Source organism: Capricornis sumatraensis, chromosome 7, assembly GCF_032405125.1.
Source record: "Capricornis sumatraensis isolate serow.1 chromosome 7, serow.2, whole genome shotgun sequence".
In the NCBI taxonomy this organism is placed as follows: Eukaryota; Metazoa; Chordata; class Mammalia; order Artiodactyla; family Bovidae; genus Capricornis; species Capricornis sumatraensis.
Genome location: NC_091075.1, coordinates 42,628,171 through 42,648,674, shown reverse-complemented (window position 1 = coordinate 42,648,674; position 20,504 = coordinate 42,628,171). Strand labels below are relative to the sequence as shown.

At 38.5% G+C, this 20,504-nt stretch overlaps 1 protein-coding gene across 4 annotated transcripts in view; it reads right to left on the bottom strand.

Moving 5' to 3' along the window:
- Positions 1-20,504, bottom strand: part of SLIT2 (slit guidance ligand 2) — a 403,061-nt gene that overhangs the window by 70,040 nt on the left and 312,517 nt on the right. For all 4 annotated transcript variants that reach the window (XM_068975688.1, XM_068975691.1, XM_068975687.1 and 1 more), the window contains 7 exons: positions 19,823-19,966; positions 15,033-15,176; positions 13,373-13,539; positions 12,327-12,459; positions 7,775-7,843; positions 4,586-4,657; positions 4,032-4,103 (listed from right to left, as the gene is read on the bottom strand). In XM_068975688.1, coding sequence (XP_068831789.1) covers positions 4,032-4,103; positions 4,586-4,657; positions 7,775-7,843; positions 12,327-12,459; positions 13,373-13,539; positions 15,033-15,176; positions 19,823-19,966 — 801 coding nt within the window. The remainder of the gene's footprint in view (positions 1-4,031; positions 4,104-4,585; positions 4,658-7,774; positions 7,844-12,326; positions 12,460-13,372; positions 13,540-15,032; positions 15,177-19,822; positions 19,967-20,504) is intronic.

Sequence of the window (20,504 nt, the reverse complement as noted above, 5' to 3'; positions counted from 1 at the left end):
CTTTTAGAACTAACACCCAAAAAAGATGTCCTTTTCATTATAGGGGACTGGAATGCAAAAGTAGGAAGTCAAGAAACACCTGGAGTAACAGGCAAATTTGGCCTTGGAATGTGGAATGAAGAAGGGCAAAGGCTAACAGAGTTTTGCCAAGAAAATGCACTGGTCATAGCAAACACCCTCTTCCCACAACACAAGAGACGACTCTACACATGGACATTACCAGATGGTCAACACCGAAATCAGATTGATTATATTCTATGCAGCCAAAGATGGAGAAGCTCTATACAGTCAACAAAAACAAGACCAGGAGCTGACTGTGGCTCAGATCATGAACTCCTTATTACCAAATTCAGACTGAAATTGAAGAAAGTAGGGAAAACTGCTAGACCAAGGAGGTCCAACCAGTACATTCTGAAGGAGATCAACCCTGGGATTTCTTTGGAAGGAATGATGCTAAAGCTGAAACTCCAGTACTTTGGCCACCTCATGCGAAGAGTTGACTCATTGGAAAAGTCTCTGATGCTGGGAGAGGTTGGGGGCAGGAGGAGAAGGGGATGGCAGAGGATGAGATGGCTGGATGGCATCACTGACTTGATGGACGCGAGTCTGAGTGAACCCCGGGAGTTGGTGATGGACAGGGAGGCCTGGCGTGCTGCGATTCACGGGGTGGCAGAGTCAGATACGACTGAGCGACTGAACTGAACTGAACTGATTCAGGTATGACCTAAATCAAATCCCTTATGATTATATAGTGGAAGTGAAAAATAGATTTCAGGGCCTAGATCTGATAGATAGAGTGCCTGATGAACTATGGATGGAAGTTCGTGACATTGTACAGGAGACAGGGATCAAGACCATCCCCATGGAAAAGAAATGCAAAAAAGCAAAATGACTGTCTGGGGAGGCCTTACAAATAGCTCTGAAAACAAGAGAAAGCGAAAAGCAAAGGAGAAAAGGAAAGATATAAGCATCTGAATGCAGAGTTCCAAAGATCAGCAAGAAGAGATAAGAAAGCCTTCTTCAGCAATCAATGCAAAGAAATAGAGGAAAACAACAGAATGGGAAAGACTAGAGATCTCTTCAAGAAAATTAGAGATACCAAGGGAACATTTCATGCAAAGATGGGCTCGATAAAGGACAGAAATGGTATGGACCTAACAGAAGCAGACGATATTAAGAAGAGGTGGCAAGAATACAGAAAAGAACTGTACAAAAAAAATCTTCGTGACCCGGATAATCAAGCCAGACATCCTGGAATGTGAAGTCAAGTGGGCCTTGGAAATCATCACTATGAACAAAACTAGTGTAGGTGATGGAATTCCAGTTGAGCTATTTCAAATCCTGAAAGATGATGCTGTGAAAGTGCTGCACTCAATATGCCAGCAAATTTGGAAAACTCAGCAGTGGCCACACGACTGGAAAAGGTCAGTTTTCATTCCAATCCCAAAGAAAGGCAATGCCAAAGAATGCTCAAACTGCCACACAATTGCACTCATCTCACATGCTAGTAAAGTAATGCTCAAAATTCTCCAAGCCAGGCTTCAGCAATACGAGAACCATGAACTTCCTGATGTTCAAGCTGGTTTTAGAAAAGGCAGAGGAACCAGAGATTAAATTGCCAACATCTGCTGGATCACTGGAAAAGCAAGAGAGTTCCAGAAAAACATCTACTTCTGCTCTATTGACTATGCCAAAGCCTTTTACTCTGTGGATCACAATAAACTTTGGAAAATTATGAAAGAGATGGGAATACCAGACCACCTGACCTGCCTCTTGAGAAATCTGTATGCAGGTCAAGAAGCAACAGTTAGAACTGGACATGGAACAACAGACTGGTTCCAAATAGGAAAAGGAGTACATCAAGGCTGTATATTGTAACCCTGCTTATTTAACTTATATGCAGAGTACTTCATGAGAAACGCTGGACTGGAAGAAACACAAGCTGGAATCAAGATTGCCAGGAGAAATATCAATAACCTCAGATATGCAGATGACACCACCCTTATGGCAGGAAGTGAGAAGGAACTAAAAAACCTCTTGAGGAAAGTAAAAGAGGAGAGTGAAAAAGTTGGCTTAAAGCTCAACATTCAGAAAACGAAGATCATGGCATCTGGTCCCATCACTTCATGGGAAATAGATGGGAAAACAGTGGAAACAGTGTCAGACTTTATTTTTGGGGGCTCCAAAATCACTGCAGATGGTGATTGCAGACATGAAATTAAAAGATGCTGACTTCTTGGAAGAAAAGTTATGACCAACCTAGATAACATATTCAAAAGCAGAGATATTACTTTACCGACTAAGGTCCGTCTAGTCAAGGTTATGGTTTTTCCAGTAGTCATGTATGGATGTGAGAGTTGGACTGTGAAGAAAGCTGAGCCTGGAAGAATTGATGATTTTGCACTGCGGTGTTTGAGAAGACTCTTGAGAGTCCCTTGGACCGCAAGGAGATCCAACCAGTCCATTCTGAAGGAGATCAGCCCTGGGATTTCTTTGGAAGGAATGATGCTAAAGCTGAAACTCTAGTACTTTGGCCACCTCATGCGAACAGTTGACTCATTGGAAAAGACTCTGATGCTGGGAGGGATTGGGGGCAGGAGGACGACAGAGGATGAGATGGCTGGATGGCATCATGGACTCGATGGACGTGAGTCTGAGTGAACTCCGGGAGTTGGTGATGGACAGGGAGGCCTGGCGTGCTGCGATTCATGGGGTTGCAGGGAGTCGGACACCACTGTGGGACTGAACTGAACTGAACTGATATATATGTATGTGTGAGTTTGAGTATACACACACACACACATAACCAAATCACCTTGCAGCATTAAGAAACCAATAGAACAAATCAACTATATTTCAATTTAAAAAAGATTACATATAGAAAACAGAATGGGGAAGTATCTGCAACATACATAAGCTATAAATATGTTGATTCCTTTGTAAGAAAGACCTGTAAACTTAGAGTCAAGTTCATAAAGGCAGGTATGTTAGTAAGGAAAAGACAAAGTAACCATAGGAAAAGAGAATTAATATGATCAAGCTAATAGAATAAGAAATGCAAACACTCAATAAACAAAATAACAAAACTCAAATGCTCTAGGAACTGGAACTGAAAATTAAAAGAGGAATGGAAAATAATGTTCCATCTGTCATATGACAAAAATGAAAGGATTTATAATATTTAATATTTGCAAGAGTGCTTTGAAATAGATAGCCTATTAAAATAATAAATTTTTAAACTGTTTGGTGGACAACAAGATGACTACTTTCGGTATTCTTCTAATATGCTTGACAGTAAGATGGATGTGTAGGATGTTCACTCTAGCACTGTATAAAATAATGAAAATTTGGAATCAACCCAATGACAGTAAAGATGAGGATACTTAAATAAGTGATGGTTCCTTCATTCTATCAGTCTGTAGCAGTTAAAGAGTTGAGGAATATTATGTTTGATGGAATGGCAAATCTAAAATCTAAAGCATATCCCTAAATAAAGTCAATGACAGACTTAAAAAAAACCTTATGGTTTTTAAGTTATATTGCTGTGGGCATAAATACATCAACATATAAAAACAAACATAACAAATAACCAGAAGATAACATTAAACTGTTTAACTGTCAATTCTGGGGAGAGAATTGGGATAGAAGACCATGTTTTACTTCATGCACTGTAAGATCAATTTTGTATAATAAAAATATTTTGTGTTGTATTATGTAACTTTTAAAGAAATTAAAATTTTCTATTTTTTTTCAAAATTAGCTAGATCCATGTAAAATTATATCTTAAACTAATATGTTATCAAATAAATGACCAAAGCAACAATGTATTACAAAAGAAAAAATCATGTTGTCCAAGTAAAATCTGTTGAGAAATGATACAGTAAGATAAAATATTTCATTTCCAAATTTGTAGTAAATTCTAGTGCATATACTCAAAAAACCCCCCAAATAAAGCAGTTAAATTACTAAAAAGCAACATAAAACTCAGATCCTCAAGAAATAAAGTATTTTGTTAAACATAAGATGCTTACAGTAATCGAAGAGACTTCAGTCCATCAAAGGTTCGAGGAGGAATACATCTCAAACGGTTGTAACTAAGAATTCTGAAAGCACACACAAGCCAATTTGTTTTACTCAGATATCCCCAAATGGCCAACTATCATTTTTAAAACAAAGCAACTGAAAAGGGTTATTTGAGCATCTTAAAAAATCTGAGGGCACCGAGGCACAGTATTCTGTTAATCTTTGTGCTGTTTCACTACTACAACACAGTTAATTCTAAAATACACCCTAGAATGCTTCCTACGGCTGTTGTTGATCATTGTCTCAACCGTGTTCTCCATAAGGTGACTTCCTCCAGAAGTCTGTCTTAAGGATTTCTCCCAACCCTGCCACAAATGCAAGTTATTCTTTGTTTCTCTGATAGAACCCAACACTTTGTATAGGATCTATATTTGTTTACCAAGGTTTTATTTGTCTGTTTCTCCCAACAGAATTAACATTCCTTGAGGGCAGAGACTGTTTTGTACATCAGGAGTGTCCAGTGAATTAAGGAATTAACTTAGTATCACACGTTCATACTCACAAGGTGAGGAGCTGGGTCATGTTGCTGAAGCTCTGATTAGAGAGGGTGCTTATTCTGTTGTTACTTAAGTCTCTAAAAAAGAAAAAGAAAAAACAGGTCTACTGTTACACAGACATTGACATATTAGTGATTCTTAGAAAGAGAAGGTTCTTCCTGCTCACAGTTGTAGCAGCATTGGTTAGGACTTAGCTTTTGTCTGGAAATAACAAAACATTGGGTAATTCTTTGAGGTACATAATTATTCATCATTATTCATGCCCAAGCCTGCTGAAATTACAAACGACCATATGCCTTGCTCCGGCCAGTGAAGTATGGCCACCAGAGCTGGTTGAACTTCAGAACAAAAGCTTCAGAGTAAGCTCACTTTTCCCCTAACCCTCTGCTCCTTTCTCTGCAAGGCTCCTGACTCCACAGAGAAGCCCTGCCCATTACTGGGTCTCAGGGCAATCACGTGGAGGCCATTCACAACAGACACATTTGACAGCTGAGAAATAAACCTTTGTTCTCAAAAGTTCCACTGGTTATAATTTAGCTTCACTGTCACATACAAATAGTCAAATAGGATAACTGAAAGAATCCCTCATCTAATTATATTGACAAAGCCATCATTAAAAACAACACCATAATTAAAAACTGCCTTTGGCAAAGTCACTGGCACACGGTTGGTTCTTAGTAAATGTCTGTTTAATAAAACGATGAGTAAATGAGAGAGATGTGAATTTTCTACCCATGCCAAATGGGTATTTACAAGCATAATTTGTATCACAAGTTGTAAATGATATGCAGTGAACTTGATCTTATTTTTATTTTATATAATGTATACTGCTTGTGCTAAGTTGCCTCAGTCATATGTGACTCTTTGTGACCCCATGGACTGCAGCCCACCAGGCTCCTCTGTCCATGGAATTCTCCAGGCAAGAATACTGGAGTGGGTTGCCATGCCCTCCTCCAGGGAATCTTCCTGACCCAGGGATTGAGTCACATAGTTTATGTCTCCTGCATTGGCAGATGGGTTCTTTACCAATAGCGCCATCTGAGAAGCCCATATAATGTATACATGATATACATAATATTAATAATAACATATTGTTAGTATAATATATATACTGCAGCATAATATATAACATATATAATGATGTTTTCCATTCTGCTTTAGAAAAAAATGGGTGAATATATACGTACATACACTCACATACATAAAACAGTGTGATACACATTAGGGAATATTCACTGATTTTTATCTAAAACAAAATGCCAAATATACGACTAAAGGAAGATTGATGAATAAATGGAAGATTTGGATTGTAATTTATGTTCATTTATGTATGTGTGTGTATTTATGTTTATATATTTTTCTGAAGAAAATTTATGAATAAGTATAAGACTTAGAAAAGATGCTTCAAATTATCCACATTAAAATGTGAAAGTATCAGTAAAGTGGACCAATGAAACTGTGAAATGGTGGGAATGTTACAGAAGCTTTATAATCCATCTTAGTTGCTGAAGTACTATGGCTAAATTTAAAAAATAAATACATTTATACTAGCAGTAGTTACTGGCCTGAAAGTGAACGTGAAAGTCGCTCAGTCGTGTCCGACTCTTTGCGACCCCATGGACTGTAATCCACGGAATTCTCCAGGCCAGAATTCTGGAATGGGTAGCCTTTCCCTTCTCCAGGAGATCTTCCCAACCCAGAGATCGACCCAGGTCTCCTGCACTGTGGGCAGGTTCTTTACCAACTGAGCTATCAGAGAAGCCCAGTTACCTGCCTAGAGTTGTATAGTGAGTCATTGGTAAAACCATTTCTGGATCTATAAATTTTCATTTTTCATTTCCAAACTGGTTTTAAATAATCACATGCTGTCTCACAAATGACCCAATTCTGCTGAAATGACCCTTTGGAAATTGCAGCAATTTAATGGTTTATTTAACAGAACAAATGTATGTAATCAGTTCTTGCTGCTATTAAATAAATAACTAGAGGGAGAACAAGACATTTTGGAGGGTATTCTTTTTTTCTTAATTTAACCATTTGTCAGTTAATAGTCCTATATACTTCTCACAAAGTGTTTGATCTTCACATACTTTTAAGGAAAACTGAAAATGATCAACAACATTTTAATCAGCTTCTATGTGCTCAGGGTAAAGTTTACAGTGAGAAACATAACTATGTAGGTAGTTACCTAGGTTTCTAGAATTCACTAATTAGGAATAAATTCCTCTTTTCTAGGAATACTAGAAATCTAAGATAGTTATAATTACTCTAAAACCATACAGACTTAAAAATAAAGTATTTCCCTTTATATCCAATATTGTTGCTGATTTTTTTTTGGTTGTTTTGGTACTGCTGCTGCTGCTACTAAGTCGCTTCAGTCATGTCCGATTCTGTGCGACCCCAGAGACGGTGTTTTGCTACAAGTTTTATCAATTATCAACAAGGCTACTCTAAGTGTGACATTATATACAGAAGATTATATCTTTTAAGAAATATTGTGCACATAACTAGATTGAAAAAAAATGCTTGTATGTTTAAACATACTCTTGTATTTACAATTAAAGACTGTAAGAAATTGTTTATATACATTAATGAGAGATGCTACTTTAGGATGACATCAAACCAAACTAAAAACAATTCGATGTTTGATGTTTATACTCAGAATGTCAGCATCTTTGTCAACTGTACTTCAGTATTATGTAAGTAAACATGGATTTTAGGAAATAAACTTAAATACTGGAAACCCATACCTTAATTCATATTGTGTTATACGAGAATCAAGCCTAAAACCTAGATTTATAATAGAGTATCAGTAACGCCCTTACCATCTGCTCTGTTTTGTTTAAAGTTGAGAATATAAACATTGTTTTCCATTTTTCTTTCCTTGGATTGTCATTAAATAGCTCACATTCATCTTCAATAGAAGTATTCAACTTACTGCAAGTCTATAATTCTGATACTTAGACTTAATCGAATTTGAAGAGGACCTTCTTCTAAGATGCACCATTGCCTGACTGATAAATCAATGAAGATGTAGCTAGTGATCCAGAACCACAATGAGCAAGACGAAAAGCATCTAAGTGAAAATAATTTATAGAATCTGAAAGGTTCACTAAATCTTCTGCCCCTACTATCCACATTTACATAAAAGCAAATAAGATGTCAAAAACAGAAAAATACCATACATTACTCACATAAGTGTTAAATGTTTGTAGTTAGAGAGTTCCTTAGGAACCAGGGTAAACTGGTTCCCATCCAGATACCTAAAAACAAAGAAAATATTATTTTTTAAAAAAGTGACAGTAGTGAATCAGAAAATAGTTGAGCAATATTTCACTCTTAATTGAAGCAAGGAGACACTTGACAATTTTGGCTTTAAGAGGTAATGTTCCCAGATAGGACTGCTATTTAACAGAAGTAGAGAAAAAACACACACACAGTTGTCCAATCTAGTTGAATTCTTCTGTGGATTACTTACGCTAAATTATAAAACCAAGGAGAGACTGGTGAGTCCAGTCTTTTGTGGTTTATCTAAGAAGGCAAGGCATGTATCCAACCATTTGTGTGTCAGCAAGAAGCGCCAGTCAACCCTATTTTTAATCAGCCTTCAGTGTACTTGTGTCTACGTGGGACCAATACCATGAAATGCATTCACTACTGGCAGAAACTTGTTACGACTGACAAGACCAATCTTCACTGCCTTATTGTATCAATATGCTTAGTAAATAACAATGGGTGATTGAACAGATATATTTGGGAATTTTAATATAATTAGATTTCAGTTTAAAAAGATCTTAAAAATAGTTTTTACCCTTGTAAATTTGCTTGGTGATATTAATTTTAGGAGGTTTCATAGAAAATTATGACATCTAATGCACTCTTGAGAGTCCCTTGGACTGCAAGGAGATCCAACCAGTCCATTCTGAAAGAGATCAGCCCTGGGATTTCTTTGGAGGGAATGATGCTAAAGCTGAAGCTCCAGTACTTTGGCCACCTCATGCAAAGAGTTGACTCATTGGAAAAGACTCTGATTCTGGGAGGGACTGGGGGCAGGAGGAGAAGGGGATGACAGAGGATGAGATGGCTGGATGGCATCACGGACTCGATGGATGTGAGTCTGAGTGAACTCTGGGAGATGGTGATGGACAGGGAGGCCTGGCGTGCTGCAATTCATGGGGTGGCAAAGAGTCGGACACGACTGAACGACTGAACTGAACTGAACTGAATGCACAAAAACAGTACATTTATTTAAGAGTAATAATAAAATAAAGTATGTTAGTAAAATTTCCCTTTCTGATTAGAGTCAACGGAATGATGAGAAAATAAGGGCTAATAGACAAAGCACAGAAATAAACCCTTAAAGGTATATTTATGATATCACAAAAAGAAAAATAATTCCATCTCCTCCCAAGGCTGTTCTTTCCCAGAACGTAGAGGGTGATAAGTAAAAACGTTTTTCAGCAACTTCACCATCTGGTTATAGGTGTGTCCACAAACAATCCTGCCACAGCAGGCATGTAGCCCTACCGCTCCAGCACTGTGGGCTATCTCCAGATCTGAGATTGACATTCATATTTTTGCTGGATACACAAGTAGCTGAGCAATTTTCTAAGATGACATATTTTAAAATGATAAAAGTTATATAAAAGGCACAAGTTATCAAAATATGTGTGATGAAGAGTCAGGCTTTTGTTAGGAGTTCTTATGCCTATTCAAATTTTCTGACTCTGTCTTATTTCAACTCCTCTCCTCTTTCATTTCTCTAGCTAAGAAATTATTGGTAACCACTAGAGGGAAGCATAATCCCATATACTTCAGGACTTTCCCTTTATTCCAGAAAGCGACCAAGCTAAAAATTTTCAGAAAGTGCCCTATGGTTGCTTACATGTAAAACAATCTAAGACGGAAACTACATGGAAATGATTAAAAATAATAGATACCATTTGTTCAGAATTGTTCATTGGTACATACTTATTTTTGTCAAATTCTTTAATAGTTTAATATAATATGCACATGGAAATTTTCTAATACATGCATATATGTTACTGGAAAGAGGGATCCTGTTGAGGTGGTATGGTTCTAAGAATAAACTCTTGGGGCAGTAAAGCAAGAATGCACACAAGGTGAGTTAATATCTTCCTCATCTCTAGAACATATTTTCTTTAAAAAAATTACTTTTTAATAATTTATACAGGAATAGATTGAAGATTCAACTATCTGACAGATAGCTGACAAATCAAGCAGGTTCTCAGATATACATTAATAAGGAAATTAAAAGACAAACTACCACACAATTGCACTCATCTCACACTCTAGTAAAGTAATGCTCAAAATTCTCCAAGCCAGGCTTCAATACTACATGAACTGTGAACTTCCAGATGTTCAACCTGGATTTAGAAAAGGAAGAGGAACCAGATATCAAATTACCAACATCAGTTGGATCATTGACAAAGCAAGAGAGTTCCAGAAAAACATCTACTTCTGTTTTATTGACTATGCCAAAGCCTTTGACTCTGTGGATCACAACAAACTGTGGAAAATTCTTAAAGAGATGGGAATACCAGACCACCTGACCTGCCTCCTGAGAAATCTGTATGCAGGTCAGGAAACAACAGTTAGAACTGGACATGGAACAACAGACTGGTTCCAAATCAGGAAAGGAGTACATCAAGGCTATATATTGTCATCCTGCTTATTTAACTTATATGCAGAGTACATAATGAGAGACGCTGGGCTGGATGAAGCACAAGCTGGAATCAGCATTGCCAGGAGAAATATCAATAACCTCAGATATGCAGATGACACCACCCTTATGGCAGAAAGTGAAAAAGAACTAAACAGCCTCTTGATGAAAGTGAAAGAGGAGAGTGAAAAAGTTGGCTTAAAGCTCAACATTCAGAAAACGAAGATCATGGCATCCAGTTCCACCACTTCATGGCAAATAGATTGGGAAACAATGAGAGACTTTATCAGAAAGCTGAGTGCAGAAGAATAATTGGTGATTTTGAATTGCGGTGTTGAAGACTCTTGAGAGTCCCTTGGACTGAGAGGAGATCCAACCCGTCCATCCAAAAGGAAATCAGTCCTGAATATTCATTGGAAGGACTGATGCTGAAGCTGGAACTCCAATACTTTGGCCACCTGATGCAAAGAACTGATTCATTTGAAAAGACCCTGATGTTGGGAAAGAACGAAGGCAGGAGGAAAGGGGGACGACAGAGCATGTGATGTTTGGATGACATCACTGACTCAATGGACATGAGTTTGAGTAAACTCTGGGAGTTGGAAATGGACAGGGAGGCCTGGAGTGCTGCAGTCCATGGGGTTGCAAAAAGTCAGACACGACTGAGTGACCGAAGTGAACTAAAAATTATTTGATGGGAATCTGGTAAAAGGACAAAGGTATGGGTCAGTTAAAAAGGTAGAAAAGGGATTCAGCATCAAAGATGATCTAAGTGTTATGCTGAGTATTATGGTCTTGGCTGGGTTATTCTTAGAATCAATATTTTACCTATAGAATACACACATCTAACTTCTCAACCCTGGATGGCTGGTAATCTTTTGAAATACATATCAAAGTAACAATTAACATTTTAATTACACACACACACACACACACACATATAAACCAGGGCTCATAGTTAACTAACAATTGCGACTGGTACCAAGAGAGAAAATGAACACTTAACAACAGCTCACTTTTAGAGGGATGATCACATACTTTTCTGTAAGTGTCAATTAAAGACCAAATTACAATTTGTAAAACTGCACATGATTTGAAAACAAGTTCTTTGATAACTGAAGTGACTTCTTCTTGAATCTCATTATTTATATTCCAGGTTGCCAAAAGTTTATCAAAGTCACTGGTTTGTTGTGCATGAATTATAGGTACACATCTGCATGAATTCCATTTTTGAGACATAGTTTAACACAGTCGAAAAATAAACAGAAGCAAAAGACTCAATCACATATCAAGCATTTGCCCCGGATCTTTGGCGTAGAGATACTGGAATCAGACAGAGCCTGCGTGCAGCATTGTTCAAGCAGTTGATGCTTTGATTTATTCCATTCCACATATAAAGCAGGAGGCAGCTAAGGAAGTGTGCGTGGTGCTTAGTATCCTGATATATGTATACTGGCCATGTAATTTGTGGTTATATATCAGTATTGCAAGTTTTAGGGATCACTGGCCCCACACCCTTCCTAAAGGACTCTGATTCAAATCCAAAGGGCACTACCTCTTTTTAAGTGGGAAGATTATGTCAGCTTCTTCTACACCCTACATATTTATGAGATATTCTCTAAGGGGATACAGGGTAAAGAATAATTAACCATATGAAATATTCCAATCACTGTAGATAAACTAAATATGTAGAATTCCTCAAGGTGCATTTGATAGAACGTTGGCCTTGTAAGATAGTCCCTGAGAAAAGGGCTGTGGAGACAACCAAGTGTGGCAGGCCCATTATGGTTTACATCCTCTCTGGGAGCTCACAGTGCACCTTCGCATGATAAAGGCACTGGGAAATCCCACAGTGAAAAATAGAAACACACAACCAGCCTTTCCCAAGGGGACCTGAACGAGCTTTTATATTATTTGCTTAGGGTGTTATATGATACTAATGAATGGCCCATGGAATGAATGTACTTTGCAAATAAGACTCAAAAGATTTTTGTTTGGTCTCCATTTCCCTTGGTGTGTGAAACAGTACTCATTCAGGAAAGGGAAAGACAAGCTCTACTTACAATTCAGTGACATCTCTTGGAATTCCTTTGGGCAAGACCTTCAAGGCTTTGTTGCTACATCGAACCACTGTGTCCAAGCAGGTACACTCCGCAGGACAGCGAGAGAGAGGGGAACAGCTATTGTCATCATTTCCTAAATTGCCAAAAGATACACAGGAAAACCGGATTTGCGGTTCTGAAGATGCCAGAAGGGATTTTAAGCCTTCAGTTTAACAAACACAAGAGACTTCAGCCATACAACGACTTATGCTTAGGGCATTAAGGATTTACAAATCGACACTGTATGTTCTGTGTAGGGCTCTTTTCAGACTGCCTAGGGCAGAGTTCCAGAAAACAAGTCACAGTATTATCAATATGATTATAATGTTACATTCTTTGTTCAGTTGTTTACACTTTTTATTAGAATTATACTTTTAATTAGAATATATAAATGTAAATTGAATTTTGGAAAAATTGTAAGCAGACATGAAGAGACAAAAAGGGACAGATTATTTTTTAAAAGTTTAGCAAAAAACGTATATGGGTCCCTCATTTGAAAATATAGAGCTCAAATGAACTCTACTTTTTGGCAAAAATAATAGCACCTACATTCTATCTATCTTACAGGCCTGTTACGAGAATCAAATGCAATGATATATAGAGAGTACAAAAATGAAAACTATTATTTTTGTTACATTTACTAGAATTTCTATTTTATGACTCAATTGCCTTTATCATTTAAAAATGGTAATTACTGAAATAGATGCTTGGAATAATAAAGTAAAACAAAAATGAAGCTATATAAATAGTATCAACCACAGGTTGAAAATTGGAAAATCTTTAAAAATGTTCAGAAACACATATCAAGTAGAGTTAGATGTAACTGTACAGTTGGAGCAAATAAGTGCCTGTTGCTAAAACAAAATAAAACCACAAAACAAAGCAAAAAAATGCATAACTACTACAGCTATCCATTACCTCAACTATGAATGCTGCATGTGCCCTATGGCACTGGAACAGTCACCAGAGAGTGTCTGGAGATCAGAGCCCTGGCTGGGCCTTCTTACCATCATCACAAGTGAAGTCTTGAATGGCCACATCCTGGATGGGGATTTCTTTGAGGAAATAGGGTTTCTGACATCGAGGATTGCCTGTTACAATTCTTTTCTTCCTGAGCCATTCTCCCAACCAAGCCAGGTAGCAGTTACAGTTGAAAGGATTGGCCAAGAGGTTTCTAAGCACCACATGCAAACAATGCAGAGTTAAACTGAGGGGTCTGCTTTTGTACTTCTCAAAATTCCATGCTGCCATTTTCCCACAACATACTCCACCCCCAATTCATGCTCAGTCACATACAGCATACAGGATGCGTTCACTGGCTAAGAAGATTTATATCTGGAACTTAAACAATAAAAACAACATTTTCATATGAGAATTATTCAAATAATTTTGTATGAAAAATAAAGTGAAGGTGGCAATTCAGAGTGTATGCAGGGTATCCTGATGGATATCTCATGTAAAGATAATTTAAACTTGTCAGAGATCTGACTTGCTGTCAAACTTCTCTACACTGATAATGCAGTAATTTAATATAAAGATGAAGGCTGATTACCTTATATTATTGAGTTTAACCTGACAACAGCTATTTCATTAATCTGTCATTTCAAGATTTCCATCTCTTATTTGCTCCAGGGAATAGGTTTCCCATCTAAACTGACAGTTGAGTTGATTAAATGCCAGTTATAAAAATGAACTTATTTCTACAAATCTCAATACTTTTGGCATTTCACCACTTCAGCACTAACCTATTGACAATCCCATTATTTATAAACACGGCATCTTTAATATGCACAAATTAGTCACTTGATGGAAAATGTCACACTTTGTGTGGAAAGAGGATTAAATACTTTACTGATGGATGGATGTTTCCTTCAAATTATTTCTTCTGGGATTTCAGCTATGTTAAACATGATTTTTTTCCTTCTACCTTTTCAGTTAAATTAGCATATTTAGATGCCACTCCTACCAGAAAGCCATATCAGTTGTAAGATTTATCATTCCAAATACTGCTTTTTTTTAGATACTTACATACAAGGGGCTTAAAATACCCTTGTTTGTTTTGGAGAGTTTGTTTTTTGACACTTTCTGAGTTCTGCCTGTAGACCTACAAATATTCTTTATTCTTTGACTGTCTACATAAAATGTGCTCTTGGATAGGCTCACCCTATTTCTTTAATATCTTCTTAATATCATAGTAAATGCCCTATGGTGAGCTTTTATTGTCGGTCTGGTCATCATAATATATCTCCTGTCATTGTGAATGATCCTTTGAGTACAGTTTGTTGGCAATAACCCTATCAACTCTGTTTTATGATACTCATATGGCAAAGACACCAATGTGAACACTGGGAAAAAAATACGTTTCTCTCATTTGCAACTCAATCAAATTATAAGATTACCATTTACAAATTAAGCCATATCACACTGTTATAAATAATTCACTGAAAAATACTATAATTTTTGTTAAATTTTAACATAAGATAGCAGGCAATACTGTTAGAAGAATTAAAATAAATTTAACATGATAAATTTGTCCTTAAAAATACCTGTCTTTAATCCTATGTTTATGAAATGCTCAGTAATGCATTAAAATGGTATCAATAAAAGTAATAAATATCATACACTGGCTTAATTAATACATCAATGAAGACTATTTTTCATACTTACAGAGTAGATAAAGAATGGAGAGTATCAAAAGCTCCTGGTGCAATGGTAGTAATCTGATTATCATATAAAGAAAGCAAACGCACAGAGCTGAGTCCTATGAAACTGTCATTCCCTACACAGCTTATGCGATTACTTCTCAACATCCTGAGGGGGAAAAATACAACATCGTTAAGGAGATAAAACATCAATCAATTTTGCCTATCTGAAGACCACAATAACCACTCTTTGCAAATGCATAGCATTCACTCCTGCTTTCTGAATGTTTTCCTGTCATAAGGAACTGCTGATATGTTATAGTCATTTCCCTGTATCCCTGATAGATTGATTCCAGGACCCCCTGCATATACCAAGTTCGTGGCCCTCCATATTTGCGGGTTCTGCATTTACTGCGGATGCTTGAATCTGTGGATGCAGAATCCACAGATGTGGACAGCCAGTCATACTACGAAACCTGTGCAAGAACAAAATGCTTGGAGTTGTGATAACATTCGGTTACAAACTCAAAAGTCTCAAGTATGGGCTTACAACCCCATCTAATGAGGGCAGAACGTTTTCCTTTTATGGTACAATTATGGTGGCATGAAGCCCTGTGATTTGTGTATTCTCTGTAACATTACATTTGCTGCTGAACAGAAAGGAGGCAGAAAAGAATCAATAGCCAGAGCGGATACAGGACTAAGGGCATCTCAGGGACTTACAGCCAAGTCAATGTCAACAGTGGTTGGGGGAGCCAAATTTGACTGAGCTCCCACAAAGCCTGTACAAATTATTCTATTTGAGTTTTAGAATTTAAAAGGAGACAGCAGTTAAGAGATCCCAGTTGCTCACAATGAAGCTTAAACAGGTTTCTTTTGGAAGAAATTCTGACTATTTTTTCTTTAGTCATTGACATTAGTAGGATTAAAACTTTTGTCATTTCCTCATCATGCTAAAGTTCTGGTTGGTTCTCAATTCTTTTTTAAACTGTTTCTTTGAAGGGCTTAGAAGGGAATGAAAAGCTTCTTTAAAATCCATTGTAAAAATGAACAGTTGCCATAAACTTCATTCAGAATTGCTAAAAAGTTAATATTTTGCTTAATTTTTCTAGATGTGGGTTGAGCACCCTGTGAGAAGACAACAAAAATAGCAACAAAACTTTCCTTTAAAATTCTACATTGTCCTCTAATAAATTAGAAGTACCGGGTTTTGCATTCTGCTAAGCTACAGATAACAAGAAAGGATAATGCTCTCTTTATCAAGGCATTGTTTTGCACTTGGAAACAAATGCACAACAGAAAAGTATGACTATCAGCACTATCCTTTGTCATAAATAAATAAGAACATTTGGTCTTAATCTTATTGGAGTCACAGACTTCTGGGAAAAGTTGAAAAAAGCTTTGCTTTCTGTTGCTGGAAAAATCTGTAAGCACACATATGTACTACATTTTGCCTGCAATGCCGGGGCTTCAAAGACCCACTGAAATATGCGCATGTACGACTAAGAGGTTTACTAGTCCTAAAGGGCCGAGAAGTCGACAGGCAGTGAAGGGGGAGAGGTCTTGTTGAAATCTTCATAGCTCCAAGCTGAAAGATACCACTTAAAGCAATAGCTGTGTCCCAGTAAACCCACTGAAGGCCTTTCAATACCTTTACCTTTAGACACTTAGTCTCTAAATGATTTGTTTCACAGCTTGGGGCACAGTGGGATTAAGTAGAGAGTTAGTGGGTGTCTACCTCAGATGCCTAAACACAGGAGGCACAAACCATTGCTAGATATATAACGAAGGTGAAAACTGAATTTAGAGAACTTGTCTCAGAGAGTCTTGTGACTGGAGCTGCTGCTGCTGCTGCTAAGTCACTTCAGTCGTGTCCGACTCTGTGTGACCCCATAGACGGCAGCCCACCAGGCTCCCCTGTCCCTGGGATTCTCCAGGCAAGAGTACTAGAGTGGGGTGCCACTGCCTTCTCCAAGGCATGAAAGTGAAAAGTGAAAGGGAAGTCCGTCAGTCTTGTCTGACTCTTCGCGACCCCATGGACTGCAGCCCACCAGGCTCCTCCGTTCATGGGATTCTCCAGGCAAGTGTACTGGAGTGGGGTGCCATACTGGAGCTAGTCAGAAAAAAACACTTTGATAAACTCCTTAGAGTGCTCTTATGGGCTGAATTGTATTCCCCTAAAACTTATATGCTGAAGCCTTGGGTGCATGCTCACTCAGTTGTGATCTATAGGATTTTTCAGGCAAGACTACTGGAGTGGGTTACCATTTCCTTTTCTAGGGGATCTTCCTGACCCGGGGATTGAACCTGGGTCTCCCACAATGCAGGCAGATGCTTTACCATCTGAGCAACCAGGGAAGCCACTTTACCATCTGAACAACCATTTCACCTTAACTAGCTCCCTAAAGGCCCTATCTCCAAGTGCAGTCCCATCAAGGGTTGGAGCTTCCTAGGTGGTTCAGTGATAAAGAATCCGCCTGCCAATGCAGGAGACGTGGGTTTTATCTCTGGATCGGGAAGATCCCCTGGAAGAGGAAATAGCAGCCCACTCCAGTATTCCTGCCTGGAAAATCCCATGGACAGAGGAGCCTGCAGACTATAGTCCTTGGGATCACAAAGAGTCGGACACGACTGAGTGACCTCAATAAGGTGAAATGAGATCCTAAGGGTGGAGCCCTGACCTGATTGGACTGGTGTCCTTTGAAGAAAGGACACCAGAGTTCTCTTGTCCCACACACAGAGGAAAAGCCATATAAGGACACACAGAGAATGTGGCCATCTACACACCAAGGAAGGAGTTCTCTCCAGAAACCAATCATCTTAGCACCTTGATTTCGGAATTCTAGCCTCCAGAACAATAAGAAAACATATTTCTGCTGTTTAAGTCATTCAGTCTGTGGTATCTTGTTATGGCAGCCCAAGGCTGACTAAAGTAAGCAGAGTTACAGGCAAACCTCCCCTTGAACCTCCTTGTACAAGCCCCTGTGTCTTTGCCTTTTGAAGTAAAATGCTAACTCAAGAGTTGATGATTGTGAAATATGAAGATGTAGAAACAAAGAATAGCCTAAAGAATTGTTAGGCTAGGGAACTGGTAATAATTTAGACCATAATTCTGCCACAGAGCAGTTTCACCGAACTCCCAGTTTCCTGAAAGATACAGATAAAGGCCTGATACATATTCCTAAGCTGATTTTTTACAGGAAGTAAACTCCCTTCAGGTAAAATCTGCTGACCCTAGAACTGGTTGAAACCAGAAAATTGATGATGCTTGAAACTTAACCTTGATGCCAACCAGTCCAAGAACTGTCCATGAGCTGATCACACTCTACCTCCTTGAACACTATAAAACTCATTACCCACTCCAAGGTGGGTCACATGGTCTTGATAGCATGAGCTCTCTGTGGCCCCTTTAGCCTGGCAAAGCAATAAAAGCTACTCTTTTCTACTTCACCAATATCTTTCGCCACCTTTCTATCCGGCACTGGTAAACAGAGACTGAGTTTTGGCAAACACCCCCCATTGTCCACCCTGACGCACACTGCCCCCTTAAGGAGAAGGCTCTAGTAACATCAGTGGCTCAGCCACTATCTAAGCTGCCTGCTGCAGGCCTTAGTTTTGCCAAGTTACCTGAGACAGCTTGGGAGAGGGGAATGGGGGCAGGAGTAGATGTAGCCACCTATAGTATAACTTCTCTGCCCTCTTTCTACACACTCCCAGTATCTCCTCCATAAAAAGACCAAAGGGATATTTGCATTACATTTTTCACTTTGTCGGGACCCCGAGTTAGCCCATGAGAGGGGCCAGCAGGTTGCAGGCTGTTTGTGCTGGGTGGTTTGTCTCCAGGCTACCATGTGTGCCTTTCATGGACAGGTGCTTTTTTGAGTGGGATGTTAACTGGGGAAATGTCCTCTCCCTCGCATCTGATAAAGGGCAGGCATGAACTCCCTTGGGTCTCAGTTCCCCTGGGCGTGGCTCTTGGTGCCTCCACGGGATAGGGTAAGCATTTAGGGGAGACATGCAGTTTGGTCTCTTTCTATTGCAATGCCCAAGGGCTGCTTCTTGCTTACAATTTCCTTCCTGCCTTCCAAACGTTTCAGTTTTGTTGGTGGTTTTTCCAATGCTTAGGCGACTACTTATGCCAAACATATTTATATTCTTTAAAGGTTATAAAAACTACATAAACACACTGAATGAAAATTCAAGTAACTCAAGGTGTTGTCCTTACTCGTCAATTCAAGCCACATTTTCCTGGGCCAACAACCTTTTAGAAACATATAAGATTTCTTTTCCCAGCTTCCCTATCCCTGAGTAAATAGACATGTTTTCTTTGAAATAGATAGCAAAAGAGACACCAGCAGTCAGTTTCTCTTTTTTTCACTAAGACCTTGAAAGGGTAGATGAAGGTAGTCTCGAGCTAGGCTTATTCTGCAGATTTGGAATTGGTTCTGAAGATCGTGTCCTTGGGCCAAGACACAGTATTAGATGGAGGAATTTGAATAAAAGGAAAGAGAATGATCATTTTGAGGAAGTACAAGAAGCCTGATCTGTACAAGCACTGGAACCAAGATGTCTTTTTTTTGCCAAGGATTCAATAGCCAGAAGAGACTCTATTGATCATTTGTAAGCAACATATTGAAGCCAGAGGTACTGGAGTCAGGAACTGTTTGCCTCTAAAAAATGTATTTGCCTGTGTGTGAGAGAGAGACAGAGAGATGGGGGGTGAGGAAAAGCAGGAGCTGCTCCTCCCAGGAATATAAAGAACTGTGAATGACAACTCTGTGGTAGAAAAATCACAATGCAAATGAGAATACTTACAAAGTCTTGAGGCTTTCCAAGCCCTTGAACATCTTATGCTGAACATTTTCCAAACGATTACTCGTGAGAAGTATTTCATTCACGCCAGACGCTCCTTCAAACGCTCCCTCTTCAATGTCTGTGATCTTATTGTTGCTAAAGTTTCTAAGTAAAAATGATTGAAACAAATATTTGAAACAATTTATAACAACAAGGGCACTAAGCAATGCCTCTGATCATATTCTTTTACTGAACAAGCATCTTCCACAAAACCTCTAAGCTCTTCACTGCCTGGCATTCCCAAGGCTCTTAAAAGTCACCACTTTCTGATTCCATCAAGCAAAAGTGATGATAATACAAGCGGGAAACATCTATGCCGAAAGGTGCCAGCTCAATCACAGATCCACCAGGGCCCCCAGAAATATAAAAACCTTGATGTCAGGTACTGCATTGTGTAAACTTTTATGTTTGCCACCACACTTAATAAGAAATTTTTTTTCAAAGAAATGCCCCCGATTTAGATGGTTTAATGAATGCATTACTCAAAGAAGGCAGCTGAGTAAAGAAGGAAAAACTAGAATGTGTTGGGGTTAGACAACATCAGAAATGTATCTGAATATGCGATTGTGCCCATAACCTCTCATGTAATAATGTGTCAGAACAACCAAATTAACTGCTCATATTCTGTATGATACAAAACACT